Below are 16,249 nucleotides of genomic sequence, written 5' to 3'. Positions count from 1 at the left end.
GGGATTTTTAAAATACATTCAAGATATTCATGCATGCATTCATTCAATAATTTTTCAAGTTTTGAAAAACCTATTGAGAAAAAAGCTAAGCAACAAGCCAAAAACAAGGGGGGAAAAAACATATTGAGTACCTGTTATGTGCTGGATCAAAAACTAACTAGGACCTCAAGTGGAGAAGATGGAGGCAGAAGCTAATAGTGATAAGGCAGCGACATAAGTGCAAGGCTAAAAAGTGCCCAGAGTGCTCTGCAGCACTGCAAGGCCCCCGTAACACTGCGGACAGAGGGGAGTCAGTAAAGGACATTACTTCAATGCTGTGAATACCAAGCTGAGAGGAAAATGCCAAATGGGCCTGTACCAGGTAAAAAAGACAGGGCGGGCTCGTTCTAGCATGAGCAAACGTGGAAATACAGAGCCTGGTACACAATGCAACATAAGCAGTTAAGGCTTGTGGGAATAAATTGGCAGGCATGCACTTTACAATTATTCCATTTTAATGCTTATACCGAGCATTAAATGTATCGTGAGTTAGATACTATCATTCTCATTTCATTGATAAGGAAAATTAGTAGCAGAATGGTTAAGTAATTGGCTCATAGTCACACAGGTAATGAGTGTAAAACTGTGATTTTAATGCAAATTTGACTTCTAAATCAGTATCCTAACCACTATGCAAATGCTGGCTTTCTGCTTTCACTATGAAGCATGAGTTATCTTTGCTTTTGACTGCTATAGACATTGCATTTTTGATCAGAAGTTGTCCACTTAAATTTATCAGGTTAAACTAAGAGTTATATTTCATTAATTTCATATATTTTGCATGTCCTACTCCAGTGTCCCAATGTGCACCACTGGGCACCACATAGCACTATGGTAATATAATGTACAGATGGCCCTTCTCTCTTTGTCTTCTTATTGTTTTCCACTGTCCAAATCTGATAATATCATGAAAAATGGCTTGCTGTTATATCAGTGATTAAGTATTACAAGCCAGTTATTCATGGGGAAAATCTGAGTTTCTGAATGTAAGCCATATGAAAGCAGATTTTGGAATAAAAATCAGGATCAAATGTAAGTGATTACTGTCATAACTGAAGGAAGGGAAGAAGAAAAGTAACTGAATTCAGACAGAACAGAACAGAGACCTCTCATCTCTGTCTCCCATACTTCCTTGCATCGAGCCAAGTGCACAGTGATTGAAATTAGGGTGTGCTAGGAACACACTCAGAGAACCCAGGTTCCCAGCCATCGTGCTCCTGCATTTTTTTTTTTTTTTTTTTTTTTTTTTTTTTGCGGTACGCGGGCCTCTCACTGTTGTGGTCTCTCCCGTTGCGGAGCACAGGCTCCAGACGCGCAAGCCCAGCGGCCATGGCCCAACGGGCCCAGCCGCTCCGCGGCACGTGGGATCCTCCCGGACCGGGGCACGAACCCGTGTCCCCTGCATCGGCAGGCGGACTCTCAACCACTGCTCCACCAGGGAAGCCCTGCATTTTTTATTTTAGGTATCCAAGAGTACTCCGTTGCCTTTCTGAGTTTTGTTAAAGATCAACTCTTCGAAAGTTTGTTTTCTTCACTTTTCTCTTTGGTGGTCATTTGATTGAGATTAAATAGTTTTCCAAGGAGCTTTGTATACAATGCCTTTAGATAACTGCAATAACCAGATATACTTGACATATAATTCAGCCTGGCAGTACCCCTTAATGAATGATAAGAGATACTTACAAAATTAGTTGCAATGATAATTACACACATTACGTATGGAAATTATTCAGCCTTTAATGTAGCAAAGGACAGTTCCTGGCCCAGAGTAGGCATTTGTTATTGTATATGTTGAATAAATGACAAAAGATAGATAGTGTAACTAAGTCATATGTGAACATGTTTTTGTAAAACATATAAAATAAATTCTTAGTTGTGAAGCATACTATATCCTTTACCTCTAATTTATTCTTCAATCTGTCAGTGTATACACACAGAAATGAGACATATATATATATTTGGATTTCAGGTTTATACTGAGTACAAAATATGTATACAAATTAAAATACACACACATATATATTGCACTCAGTGTGTGTGTATATATATATATATTTACAGTATATGCACTATATCTATACATATATATATATATATCTTGCACTAAGTATAAACCTGAAATCATTTTATCTTTTATTACCATTTGAATATCAAATAAATTACTTTTCTTGCCCTCATTGTTTCAAATCAGATGAGAGAGTATGATTAGGAAAATAAGAGTTGATCTCTTACAGCACTATAGACCAGTGCTATTAGCCAACTTGCTGCCATTCTCATAAAAATTATGCAATTTAAATGGGAAGATACTAGTGCCTGCTTCTATTAGAAACAAGAACCCTCTTCTACTTCATAATATGCTCAATTACCTTTAGATTGATCCATGAATAAATTATAATCCAGATAGACCTCTTTACCCTAAAGCTTTGCTGGCTTAAGGTATCCTTGTTGATTCATTATGTTGTCACTTTTCTATTGGCAGTGTAATGCTTTTAATATCTGGACAGAGACAGTTTTAGTGTGAGATACTGTTATCTTTAAATGAGTAGGATTTAGCTTTTCTGGTGAGGACAAATTCATCAATGATGAATCCCTGGAGAAAGCATTGAAACAAAAATCACACCATTTCTGAGCTTTGTTCAGCTCATCAGTTACAAAGCAGCTTTCGAGAGTCCTAAAGAACTTTTTCCTTTGTTTAAGAAATATAGCATGACGCTCAAAACTGCTCTCTTTGAGGTACCGCAGGCTACAACTTTTTCTGCAAGAAAATAATGAATGAAGAGGAAAAGCTCCTGCTGCTGGCCCTGTCAGGCCCTGCTGCTTCTCCTCCTGCAATAGGAAATCAATTAACTATATGTTCAGACAGAGATTTGAACTAAATGCTTTATTAATCATCGCTGATTGCACACATATACAGTGGCCCTCTCTGCCTTCACCTTCACTCTTATTTCTATTTTGCTTTGGTTTGTTCCTTTGGCAAGATCTGAACACAAACATATGCGTAAATGTAATATGTGATCCTCTGGTGCAAGGGAGAATTGACCTTTTTATTTGCAGAAAACTTAACTTTTCAAATGTTCAGTTCTCAGCTATCCTAGAGGCATTCTAACGTGCGATGTAATAATAATTTTTTTAAAGCAGTGAAATTTCTCACACTAATGCAGAAAGCAAAGTGACTATGGCAGCCTTGAAGTTTTGGAACCTGGTACAACACTTCAGCCTCTGGGATCTCCATATGGCAGTGAGAAACTACATGAAAATAGACCCTGTTTGATTTGGAGATAAATGGCAGAACGTTGAGGGGGCAGTCACTGATATTCTGTGTGGGTGTGCTTTCGATTTAAAGAAAACTTTGGCAACAGTTTTCTTTTTTTTCCACTGATTCTTCAACCCACACACAAAGAAAATCCTATAGGAATCTCTATGTTAAATTGAAAACCTCTCCTTAGGACTAGTTATAAAAGATTAGCACATTAGAATCGTAGCACCTTTAGTTATGGAAAGGCTGCATTAGTTAAATATGGTAAATGTGGTCAACCACGGCAAAAAAGTTATAGAAAATATCAGGCGGTTGGTGTCTATTCAGGCTGTATTCTATTCTGAATCAAGGGATTTCCTATTATTAATTATTATTATTTTTACCATTATTGGAACAATTTAAAATCATCACAGTTTAAATTTAACTGCTTTATTTCTCTTTGGATAAAGAATAATCTAAATGGAAAAAAATATCTCCTCTGGTCTATGTTTAAAAGAAGATAGGTTAAAAAGTTCTGAAAATAATTCCTTTTGAATAATTTTACAGAACATTTAGGTGGAATGAGATAGTGTTGAGGAAGGTAAGGCCCCATCAAGGAATCAGGATGATGGTTCAGATTTTCATAGAGCTTGCCTTTATCATGAGGGATCTGCTAGACTCAGAGGTCATGTGTTTCACACTAACAAGTCTTGATAATAATCTTCAAGGATATAAGATTAGGGTAGAGGTGTCCTTGATGTGTAAGAGAAGTGTGGGGAGATTGATATTCTGACAAGATTTATATCAAGTGGACATACATTCACCAAAGAAAGGACCCTCGGGGCATTTCTTTGGCACCAAGTGTAATCTGTAACACCTCATCTGCCCTAGGAAAAGAATCATTTCATAATAGGACAAGCAAGCACTATCTTTTCTACATGAAAAGGGCTTACATATGTGATAATATTGAGGATTTGTTTTAGACTCTATTTTATGCTTTTTAACAAGACAGCATCACTTATTTTATGATAAAATAGATACAACATATTCATATATTTTCTCCCTCTGTCATATCATTTCATATTACTGTAATCATTAAATACTGTAATTTAGAAAAGCATTAAGGTGCAGAGATGAAGTATATAGTTCTGGTTTAATTGTGTGTATTAATTTGGCATTCATAACATTGTTTCTATTTGCTCAACTTGTTGACATAATTACAGTAAACTGGTAATGGAAATAACAATCTTAGATAGTTCCACATGAATATTTTCTGCTAATATAAATTTTCAGTTGCAGTTTGGCCAAATTGGAACACAGTTTCAGTTTAGTTTACCTACTGTAGTGACATCTCTAAAGGACCAGAGAACTCATTTTCCTAGAGTGTTATGCAACCTGGTAGGTAGAGGCCAGTGTTTTAAAACAAGTGTGATTTTTTCACCTAATTACTTGCTAGGGCAGAGATCAGGATGACCTTGGAATGCTGTAGTTTTCCAAGCCTTCACTGGCTAGGTAAATCTGCTTTATTCTGCAGGAGAGCTAGCGGGGGGGAGGTGGGGGGGGTGCGGGGGCGGCGGGTGGTATTTTTGCAGTCTTTGAAAAGAGACCTAGCAATTCCAGGTTCCAGGCAGACACAGAACATTTGGAATTCAGTGGTGTCTATCACCAGCAGTATATGTCAGTAAAAGTGAAGATCAAAGGTTCTAGAAGAGAAGGACAAAGTGAAGAGGAAATAATTGTCGGATAATGAATAGTATGAGGGCATATTCATGTTAACGTGAAACCACTTAGCATTTTTCCATGACACCCAGGTATCTTTCTAAATGAACTTTGTAAAGTACAATTGAATAACCTTGAGATTTAAAGCTCCATAATGTGATTTTGAATACTGAGGGAGTTTGTTGAAGCACTGTGTTATTTCCTCTGCTTTTCATTTCTATTTTTGCCTCTTTCATGCAAAATAAACTTTATTTTCTGTGCAGAGAAATCAATATTTTTACCATTTTGTTTTTCAGCTATTCCAGTAAACTGCAATCAACGTTAGTTACAATCTTTAAAGAGATGTAGTAAGAATTTGAACACAATAAAACAGAGATACAGATTTGAACTTTGGCAAAGTTTTGCTATTGGCAAAAGCATTTGTCAGAGACTAGGCTGTGTCTATATTGTGCTAAAAACCTGATGAAGAGGAAAAAAAGCATCAATAGGTTTCACCTTCTGTCTATATGAACTAAACAAATGGTTTAACAAATAGCTATTGTTTTAAGTGAATGATTTGGTTTACCATTGTGAATTTTACTCTGTTTAGAAATGTATTTCAATTAATATTTGTATATCTAATACATACCTATTTGGTAAAGGTATTGTGCTATTGTGTTCTTTTTAATAATTAATGGACTCTGTTACGTAGAAGACTAGGGTCCAAGAATGAATGAAGACCTTGTTACAGTATATGTGAAACAGTCTCAGAACACACATTTGTTTGTTTATAATATTTGTGTTTATATCCTCACATTTTTCTCTTCTGTGAGCTAACATACTTTCTTATTTGTGTGTTTTCCTATTAGAAACTGCCAAGTTTTGGACCTTATCTTGAGCAGCGCAAGAAAATCATAGCAGAGGAAAAGATTAGACTGAAAGAACAAAATGCAACTTTTCCACCACTTGAGAGAAACCATTTTATCCCCAAAAAGCCTATTCCCACTATTAAGGTAAAGATTAAGCTGTATATATAAATATGTCTATTTTATTGTTTAGTTTGTGTTTATTTCCTGTTTAAATATACCACTGTTTTTTTTTTTAATATATTGAGAGTTTTAAAAATTCGGTCTGCAGTGACAGGATAGCCTCTTTTATTTGTATATTTTATACTTTTTAGAACACTGTCAAATATGTGTTTCATGCAAATTTTGGATGTATTAAATAGGCCATAAAATATTACAGTGAACTCTTTGTCTTCTTACACTCATTTAAAAATTACTGTAATCTTAATTAAATCGAAGAGGTATCTTAGTCATACAGTACAACTAAATTATCAATATGCACCATCAATATCAACACGATACCTTACATTTTGGACAAACTTTCTCTGCTTCAGCCTTGGGAAAGCCTGTACAAATTTGGGTTTCAGGAAATTATTTTCTGGATAATATCAAAAATTATCATTAAGATGGAATTATGTGTGCATTATATTTCTTGTTTTTCTTCTTTAACTTCTTATTTTGAAAAAGATGTAGATTCACATACAGGTGTAAGAAATAATACAGAGAGGTCTCATGTACCCTTTACCCAGTTTCCCCCAATGGTAGCATGTTGTAAAACTGTAATACAGCATCACAACAAGGATAATGACACAGATACAATCAACAAGGATAATGACACAGATACAATCTACTGATCTTATTCAGATTTCTCCAGTTGTACTTCTATTCATTTGTGTGTGTGAGCACACACGTGTGTTTAGTTCTGTGTAATTTCACCCCATGGGTAGGTTCCTGTATCCACACCACAGTCAAGATATGAGTTCCATCAGCACAAAGATCCCTCAGCTTGCCCTTTTATAGCCACACCTACTTCCCTCCTGCCCACCTCCCTCAAGATGGAATTATTTTAAAGCAATCATAATTTAAAAAAAAAAAAAGGAGTATTACTGGTCCACATTCTCTCTGAAGTCACCATCAGGGAATGTGGTTTTCAGTCACTGAAACTTACTCTTCTCCATTTAGTGACTATCTCCATTTCCTGGTTGAAGCATCAGCTGAAAAGCTGACTCTTAGGAGCTCTTTGAAATTCCTCTTTAGTAGTCAAACAGGAGTTGGAACCCTTAAAAATCCCCTCTATCTATGAGAAAGAAGAAATGTGTCCTATGCTAAAAACAGTGGAATTTAGACGATGTTGAGAGGGCTAAGTTATTCAGAGCTCTGAAAGGAAATATGGAAGTGGCTGAACACAAATTCTACCAGCACTTTAATGCCATAATTCCAAATAAAGTGAACACTTGGGACTTTCAGCAGTATAATAGCCCCAAAGAGTCTCTTGAGCTGTTTCCTTTCAATTATTTGTGTGATACTGAAAGGATGAACTGGACACTGATGGTAAAGAAGAAGCCAGATCCTTCCACTCTTCACATTTCCCCCACCCTTTGGCTATAACTAATATATGATTTGGGGTTAAGTGGGAATTGTCCCTGCTTGTTTTTTCCCACTTAATTAATTTGAAATAAATGTAAGATCTCCATCTTTTCCTTATGTATACAAAATTCAAAAGAAAAATATTATTTATATTTGAAATAAAGGAAGAGCAAGGTGATTATAAAAGCATTGCAGCCTTTTTTAGGCTTCTATTCTGTCAGGGAATATATTGATAACCTAGAATCAAAACAAAAACAGAACAAACAAAAAACCTGCTGAAGTTGAATTAAAGCTAGCCGATCACTAATCCAAATAAAATATCAAACTCAGCAGAATTAAATAAACCAAAGAACTGGGAAGTCAGGAAAGTAAGTAAACATTTTTTTAAAGTCTCAAGAAGAGATGAGGAGTCTTATTAGAAATCGTACAGGCTTACATTCCTCTCCTAAATTGTTACTTCAGAGATGATCCAAATTGAAGTACCCCTGGTGTTACATTACATAAGCCTCAAGAGACCATTGACACCATCTTCCCATAACTAAGACCATAACAGTGCTGACATATTAAGGGGCTGCTATGGTAGATTTTTCTCAATGTCCAGTGGATATTCCACTATCTTGTTTTTCTTCCCAGGGTGTCTATACCCATTCTATAATACCTGTTATCATTTCTAGAAATATGGTGTATCCTGTCAGAAAGCATAATGGTAGCTGATAATGGTGAGGTTTTTCTGCAGAGAGATGGGGAATTTTCACCAGTTATAGGTGCAACTATTTCTGGAAAATGAGGAATTACATTTGCCATGACAATGACTGCTCATTTCATCTTGCTTTCTATAAGGCTTTATATCTCTATAGAGTGGGACAGAGCTTATGTTTTAGAGGAAGAAGGAAGATAGAGATCTGTTCCTGTCCCAGAGATATTCGTGGTGGCGTTAGATGACACTTGATCGCTAGAGTCATGATGTTGTTACCAAAAGTGAGCTCTGTGTGTGTATGATTGTATTTTTAATTAGAACAGTTGTCCTCTAATAAATTCACTTTTACTCATATTCCAGTATGATTTTCCAGAATAGGAGAGAAATTTCATCTCCTGAAAGCACCAATGGAAGTATGTAGCAACCAATAGCTCTAATATGCCAATACTGCTCCAAGTGCTATACATGTTTTATCTCATTTAATCTTCACAATACCTGGGATAGGTGCTATCTTTATATTCATTTTACAGATAAGAAAATTGAGGAATTAAAAAGCATTAAATAATTTGATCAAGTCACATAGTAAACAGTGGTAGAGTGGGGGATGGAGGTGAAATTGAGAATTGTTGGCTTAGGATTGAAAAGATTGGCTCATAATAGGGACCAAATGTTTGGATCCATTCTAGCAAATATATGAAATATACCTAGAGATTGCTCATGGAAGATGAAGGTGTCAGTATAGAACAAGGAGAATAACGTTTTATAAGGGAATTGTGACACATAGCTTTTGTCACCACTGTGCTACTAATCACTTGATTTGGGAAAAATATCTAATGAGAGATCTGTAAGAGGAGACCACTGGACAAAGACGTCTCTTTTCCTTTCTGCTTTTCTTCCTCCTCCTGACCTTCTGTAGTTTCATTTGTTTGTTTTGTTTTGTTTCTGTTAAAAGCACAAAGATTAATCTAAAATTTACCCATAATCCTACCACCTCAACTTAATCACTATTAAAATTTATATTTATAAAATTCTAGTTCTTTTTCTAAACCTAAATGTAATACATTAAAATAAACATAGAATACTCAAATTTTCTATATAAAAACCTCATAATTATTTATATATCACTCTAATGGTTTTATAATATTTCATAATATGAACTTATTAACTTCTAAAAATTAACCTATTGTTGAATTTTTAGGCTATTTCCAGAATTTTTTACCAATAATGCTATTATAACTATCGTTGTACAAAAATCTTTGTGTAGATCTCTTATTGTTTCCTCAAGAGAAATTGCAGGTGAAATTGTAGGGCTTTTGATACATAGTGCCAAATTGTCCTCCAGGAAGAATGTGCAAATTTACACTCTGCCAAAAAATGTAAGAGAGGACTCATATTCTTAGACACCCATCAACAATAGATTTATTTTTAATTTTAACTAATATAATAGTCAAAAAAGTATTTTTTCTTTAATTTCCAATGTCTAAATAGTAGTAAGATGGGCATGATTTTTTAATATATTTTGGACCATTTCTTCTTTTGTGAATTTGTTACTTATTTCTTTTGACCAGTTTTCTGTTGTCGTATTTATCTTTGTTTTATAGATTTTTTTAATAAACTTTTTATATATTGCCATTTGCCTCATAATTTGTATGATGGTGTTTTTAGATATACATACAGAAGTTTTACTTTTATGAAATCATATCTGGCAAAAGCTAGTTTTGTGATTTCTCCCTTTCTTTATTTGCTTAGTTTAGCTTTTTCTGCCTTAAGATCATATGCATTCACCCCATCTGGTTCTTTTGGAATTTACATTTGATTATTTAATTAATCTAAAATTTGTTCTGCTCTAAAGTATCAGATATGGCTATACCTTTAATTTTTTTTCACAAATAAGCAACCATTCCAAGATCTCAATATTTGCATTTTAAAGTGACTCCTTCCTTCTCTCAAGTTATGATCCAATGACAAAAAAATGTATCATAAATTGCATGACTTACTTTACATTTAAATGTTCAGTGTCTCAGAATTCGCTAAAGCTTTTCAAGAGTGAATCAGAAATGGGTTAGACAAAGTTCCAATAAGGATGGCCAATTTCTATAAAAAGTTTCATACCTTAAGTAAATCTTTGTCTAATAAGGAAGAGTTTAACAAAAAACTTTACAAATAAAACCTTCTGACAAAGTCCAGAATTCTTGGCTATAAGCCCCTTATTTGAAACCAAGACCTTAGTACTACTTTTAACATTTCTGTGAAGACAAAAATGTTTCTTCTACTACAGTGCTGATTCTTTACTTTAAAATATGTTCAACATAGTTCCCTTTTCTTCTTGATATGAACCAGATGGAAAAGGTAGCAGAAGGTGGACCTTGAGGTGATGAGTTCAAGTAGAAGCATGTAGCTTCACATGACAGAAGCAGGTGCAGGTTGGGGTACAATAAGAGAAAAGGGTGGAGAGAGAACATGATGATGGTGTCTGGACTCCTCTCTCTGCTTCCTTCTTACTATATCATTTCCCTTTATGATTCATTTAAACTTTTCCTATATATCGACTCAACTATCTTCCATCCTTACCTCTTTTTTTTTTTTAAACATCTTTATTGGACTATAATTGCTTTACAGTGATGTGTTAGTTTCTGCTTTATAACAAAGTGAATCAGCTATACATATACATATGTCCCCATATCTCCGCCATCTTGTGTCTCCCTCCCTCCCACCCTCCCTATCCCACCCCTCTAGGTGGTCACAAAGCACCGAGCTGATCTCCCTGTGCTATGCGGCTGCTTCCCAGTAGCTATCTATTTTACATTTGGTAGTGTATATATGTCCATGCCACTCTCTCACGTCGTCCCAGCTTACCCTTACCCTTCCCCATGTACTCAAGTCCACTCTCTATGTCTGCATCTTTATAGCTGTCCTGCCCCTAGGTTCTTTAGAACCTTTTTTTTAGATTCCATATATATGTGTTAGCATACGGTATTTGTTTTTCTCTTTCTGACTTACGTCACTCTGTATGACAGTCTCTAAGTTCATCCACCTCACTACAAATAGCTCAATTTGTTTCTTTTTTATGGCTGAGTAATATTCCATTGTATATATGTGCCACATCTTCTTTATCCATTCATCTGTTGATGGACACTTAAGCTCCTTCCGTGTCCTGGCTATTGTAAATAGAGCTGCAGTGAACATTGTGGTACATGACTCCTTTTGAATTATGATTTTCTCAGGGTATATGCCCAGTAGTGGGACTGCTGGGTCGTATGATTGATAGTTCTATTTTTAATTTTCTAAGGAACCTCCATACTGTTCTCCATAGTAGCTGTATCCATTTACATTCCCACCAGCAGTGCAAGAGGGTTCCCTTTTCTCCACACCCTCTCCAGTATTTGTTGTTTGTAGATTTTTTGATGATGGCCATTCTGACCGGTGTGAGGTGATATCTCATTGTAGTTTTGATTTGCATTTCTCAAATGATTAGTGATGTTGAGCATCCTTTCATGTGTTTGTTGGCAATCTGTGTATCTTCTTTGGAGAAATGTCTATTTAGGTCTTCTGCCCATTTTTGGATTGCATCCCTACCTCTTTTTATGCTTCAAACCTGTGTCACCCACTATCTTCTGGATACCTCCACCTGGATAGTCTAAGCAAGGTGCCTAAAGGCCATCGTACTTCAAACTAAACTGATTATCATTCCTTCTAAGCCTGATCTTCCTCCTGAGTCCTGTGTCTCAACGAACAGCACTCTATCTACCCTCTTACCTAAGCAGAAACCTGAAATTTGGCCTAGATTTCATCCTATGACTCATCTCACTCATGAATGGGATCATAGACATTCACCAATGTCCACCATTTTTATCTGTCATGTCCTCTTCCTCTTCTGCTCTTCCCTACAGCAAAGGTCTTAGGGAAGTTCTTTATACATTCTTTCCTGGAATTCTGAAATATTCTACAAACTGGCCTCCCACCTTCTTTTCTCATTCTTACCTAATGTATCCTCCAACTATTATGAAGTATTCTTTGTTAAATGCAAATCTGATTGTTTTACCCTTTGCTTAAAATTCCCACATCTTAAGCATGATCTTAAGGTAAACTCCTTAGCATAAACATCAGACCTTCATATTTTAGCTTATCTTGGCCTAAGCAGGTTCAGTGGAGTGGTGAAAAGTAGAATCCAGGAGGTGGTAAATTGAAGAGTGAATAAAGGTTTCAAAATTAAGGACAAGGCATATGGAATACTCTTCCCTGAACTTGAGAAAGATCAAAAGGAAAGTGACAAGAAGAAATGTAGTAGAGGGAAAGGTTGGTTTGTATATGTTAGGATACTATAAGCTTGCATGTGTTTATATGCTAGGAAAGGAGAGCTACAGCTACCAGAAAGGGCATGATTAAAGAAGCTATATCCTTGGCAAATAAGGAAGGAATGGAGTCCAGACAATACATTAAGTCATCTTGGATAAGAGAGTGACATATGATTTTCTACCTACTGCAATGCCATAGGCATTTAAAGAAACTGAATTTGGGCTTACCAGTGTCATTCTAGTAAGTAGCCTGTGTTTGAAGAAAGTGACTGTTAGAAAGTCTTAAGAAGCTATTTCCTTCATTGCAAGATGTAGCAAGGTTTATAAGATTTTAGAAGATTATATTTATGGGAAAAGAGTTTCCTGAATTAAGCCTGGAACTACTCTGTCACGCTGCTTGGGTTCAAATTATGCCACTGCCATTTAGCAGCTACATGAACTTGCCTCGGTTAACTAATCTGTAAAGTGGACATAATTAAAGAGTCTGCCTGGGCTTCCCTGGTGGCGCAGTGGTTGAGAGTCCGCCTGCTGATGCAGGGGACACGGGTTCGTGCCCCGGTCCGGGAAGATCCCACATGCTGCGGAGCGGCTGGGCCCGTGAGCCATGGCCGCTGAGCCTGCGCGTCCGCAGCCTGTGCTCTGCAACGGGAGAGGCCACAACAGTGAGAGGCCCGCGTACCGCAAAAAAAAAAAAAAAAAAAAGAGTCTGCCTCATGGGATTATAAATTAGGTAGTGTGTGAAGTGCTTTTAGCCTGCACCAAACATATCCTAAATACTGTATATGTTACCCACTATTAGTTATGATGTTAGGAATGGACAGCTTGAAGTAGATAACAGGTTAGGGTGACCCTCCATTTCCATATGTCCAATAAAGTGAACTCAAGAATGTTAGTAGGAATACATAAAGCTCTGGAAGTCAACCAAGTTGGAAGTTTTGAAGAAATCCATATATTTTTCAGGAAATTTTTATCATATACCTACCATGAGACAAGCAGTGTGCTAGGAATTGAGCATCTATAGTACAAAAAATAAAACAGCCACAGCCTCTGTCCTCATGAAGCATACAGAATAGAGAAAGAAACAGGTATTAAAACAAAGAATCACACTAATAATATAAAGCTATATTTGTAATACAAACAATAAAGAAAAATACAGGATGTGTGGAGTCTTTCATAGCAAGACCTAATTTAGATTGAGGGAGATGAGGAAGGCCTCTCTGAGGAACTGGCGTTTAAGGAGCCCTGTAGACTGGGTAGTGATTAGAGGGGTAAGTGGAAAAAGGGCTGTTCCCGGTGATTCATAATGTGGTCCTAGATTTGGTGAGTGGCCATGGTTATGGAAACAGAAGCAGAGGTTAAATTGATGAAGACTTGATAATTCTCCCTCTAAAATTTGATGATTCTCTTTATATACTGAAGTATAAGGGACAGTAAGGAGTTGAAAATAAGGAGACTAAGATGATTAGATTTTTGATAGTCCCACTAACTGAGATAAAGAAAAATGAAAGATAATGAATCAGGGTTTTAATCTTGGTGTTTTAGGTTTGATGAGTTTTTTAATGTGGGGTGAAAAATTTAGATTTGAGCATATTGAAATTAGTGAACTCAAACTAATTTTGCACCTGTGCTGGATGATATAAAGAAAAAAGAACTGACATGCTGACCGCCTACTGGGTGCCAGACACAAGACAGAGGCTTCACGTATATTTTCTTCATTTCTTGCTTAACCTAATACCCTATGAGGGAGTAGGAAGTTCTGGGGAAGCAAATGGGAACAAGTGATCAAAGAAATAAGAGAATAACCAGAAGGAAATGATGACGTGGAGAAAAAAATAGAGGAAGTCTTAAGAATGAGGAAGTGGTCCACAGGTCAGAAAGCACTGCTCATCTTGGCAAGGACATCTGGTATTGTTTCATTTTGCCTTTCACACGTAACCACTGAGATTCCAATTTCCAGTTGGCAATAATTGTCCTATTCACCCATACATCCATTTTGTCATTCATCCAACAACTATTAACATCCACCCACTATGTTCCAGCACTACTCTAGTCTCTAGCAATTCAGTAGTGAACAAAACAAAAGCCCAGCTCTCGTGGTGCCTACATTTGGTGTCTACATTATAGAACAGACAATAAACAAATGAACGAGTGGGTACATACTACGTCAGATGGTCACAGTGCTGTGGAGAAGATACAGCAGGATTAGGGGAAAAGTAATTGCTGGAGAGGTTGACCAGGAGATGCCTGCCTGGTTAAATGGCATATGAGTAAACACTTCAAAGAGTGAGAGAGTGATAAATGCAGATAGATATCGGGGTCGGGGGAGAACGTTCCATTCAGAAGGAACAGAAAATGCAAAGACCCCGAAGTAGGAAAGTCCTTGGCAGGAAACTATTGAGGCTTTTTAAAAGGAAGAATGATGTGATCTGACAAAATTTTTCAAAGGCTCATTCTGTCTGCGGTGTTGATACAAGATCCTAGATGGGCAAGGACAGAAGCAGGAAGGCTGGTTAGAAGGCTGTTGTAACAATCTAGGTGGGAGATTGGCAGGAAGGAGAATAAATACTAGATAAGGCCGGAAGACCTCAACTCCATTGTTCTAAATGAAATGATGTGTGTGAAAGTATTGCACAAGGCATAGTTCTATTCAAATGTAAGGAGCCACGGTTGTTGTCATTTTCTCACGAGTCCCTTGCCCCCTTGCCCATTATTTTAGACTCCATCTGGATGATGCGGCCATGTGGTTGTTCAGTCCCCATTGAAATTAACAGCCACGTTCCCTTTAAGAGTCATTTTCTCTCTGCATGTGAATCAGACATTTCTTCTTGTGCTTTTATTGTTTTATTGTACCACACTTACCCAGGCATGCTACGTACTTCCCTCTGCTGCTTCATCATTACTTTTATGTTTTCCCTACAGTGTTTCTTCTGTTCTTGACATACCATTTTTCCATCTCCCCTTTTTCCTGAGGGCCTGGGTTATCTGTTTTCGTGCTTAATATCTTCCCTGTCCACCTATCTGTTTATTTTAGCATGTTTCTTCCCTACTCGCTGCTGGCCTCTTTATAGATTCCTCTGTTCAATAGTTTAAACTCCATGCCATTGCTTTGTTTATCCTCTCAGCTAGCACAGTATATTATTCCCCATCTGCTATAGAAAGGGCCCCAGTGTCCCACAAAGTTGACTAAGCCCCTCTTGTCTGAACAAGTTTTTCAGTCATGGATTCAAGTTTCTAATCTACCCCCATCTTCTCTGGTTATGAGTGTGACAATATTATTTCTAAGCAAGCCATGCTCAATAGATCTCATCTTTTGTTCTTTTCTTTCAAATGCCTCAGATAAGACTTAATGGTCTGCTGCTTCAGAAGTAGGCAGTTTCAATATCAGTCAATCAGTAAGTATTTATTGAGTATTTGCTATGTGACCTTAGCAGTGTGCTCAGGACTGGGTCTTCGTCCAGAGACTGACAAGGTATGGTTCAAGGCACCAGGTTTTTCCTGATCTTGGTGGAGATGTAGTGCTAACATATATTTATTATGCACTCGCTGCAATCCAGGAAACTGGGAATACAACATGAATTTTAAAAAGAGAGATATCTATCCTTACGGAGCTCACAGTCTAACAAGGGAGAAAGACACGTTAAAAATTATTTACAGTTCAATCAAATATGTACAAAATGCTCTGGGAACACAGAGGAGTGAAAGGGATTAGTTCCGCCTCGGGTAATTGTGCAAAGCTTCACAGAGATGGTGATACTTAACATGGAGTTTAATAAATTAGTGTTAATTAAGCAGAGAATTAATAATAAAAGCTAATATTTATTGAGTACTTATGAGGTTTCAGGCACTGTTCTGC

The 16,249-nt window shown here is 36.7% G+C and overlaps 1 protein-coding gene across 1 annotated transcript in view; it reads left to right on the top strand.

Annotated features, from left to right (window-relative positions):
• Nucleotides 1-16,249, top strand: part of DPYD (dihydropyrimidine dehydrogenase) — an 809,439-nt gene that overhangs the window by 781,045 nt on the left and 12,145 nt on the right. The window contains exon 21 of the mRNA XM_060026070.1: nucleotides 5,842-5,985. Coding sequence (XP_059882053.1) covers nucleotides 5,842-5,985 — 144 coding nt within the window. The remainder of the gene's footprint in view (nucleotides 1-5,841; nucleotides 5,986-16,249) is intronic.

Source organism: Delphinus delphis, chromosome 1, assembly GCF_949987515.2.
Source record: "Delphinus delphis chromosome 1, mDelDel1.2, whole genome shotgun sequence".
Classification (NCBI taxonomy): domain Eukaryota; kingdom Metazoa; phylum Chordata; class Mammalia; order Artiodactyla; family Delphinidae; genus Delphinus; species Delphinus delphis.
Note: the sequence above shows the minus strand (reverse complement) of the source record. Positions and strands in the feature narration are given on the sequence as shown.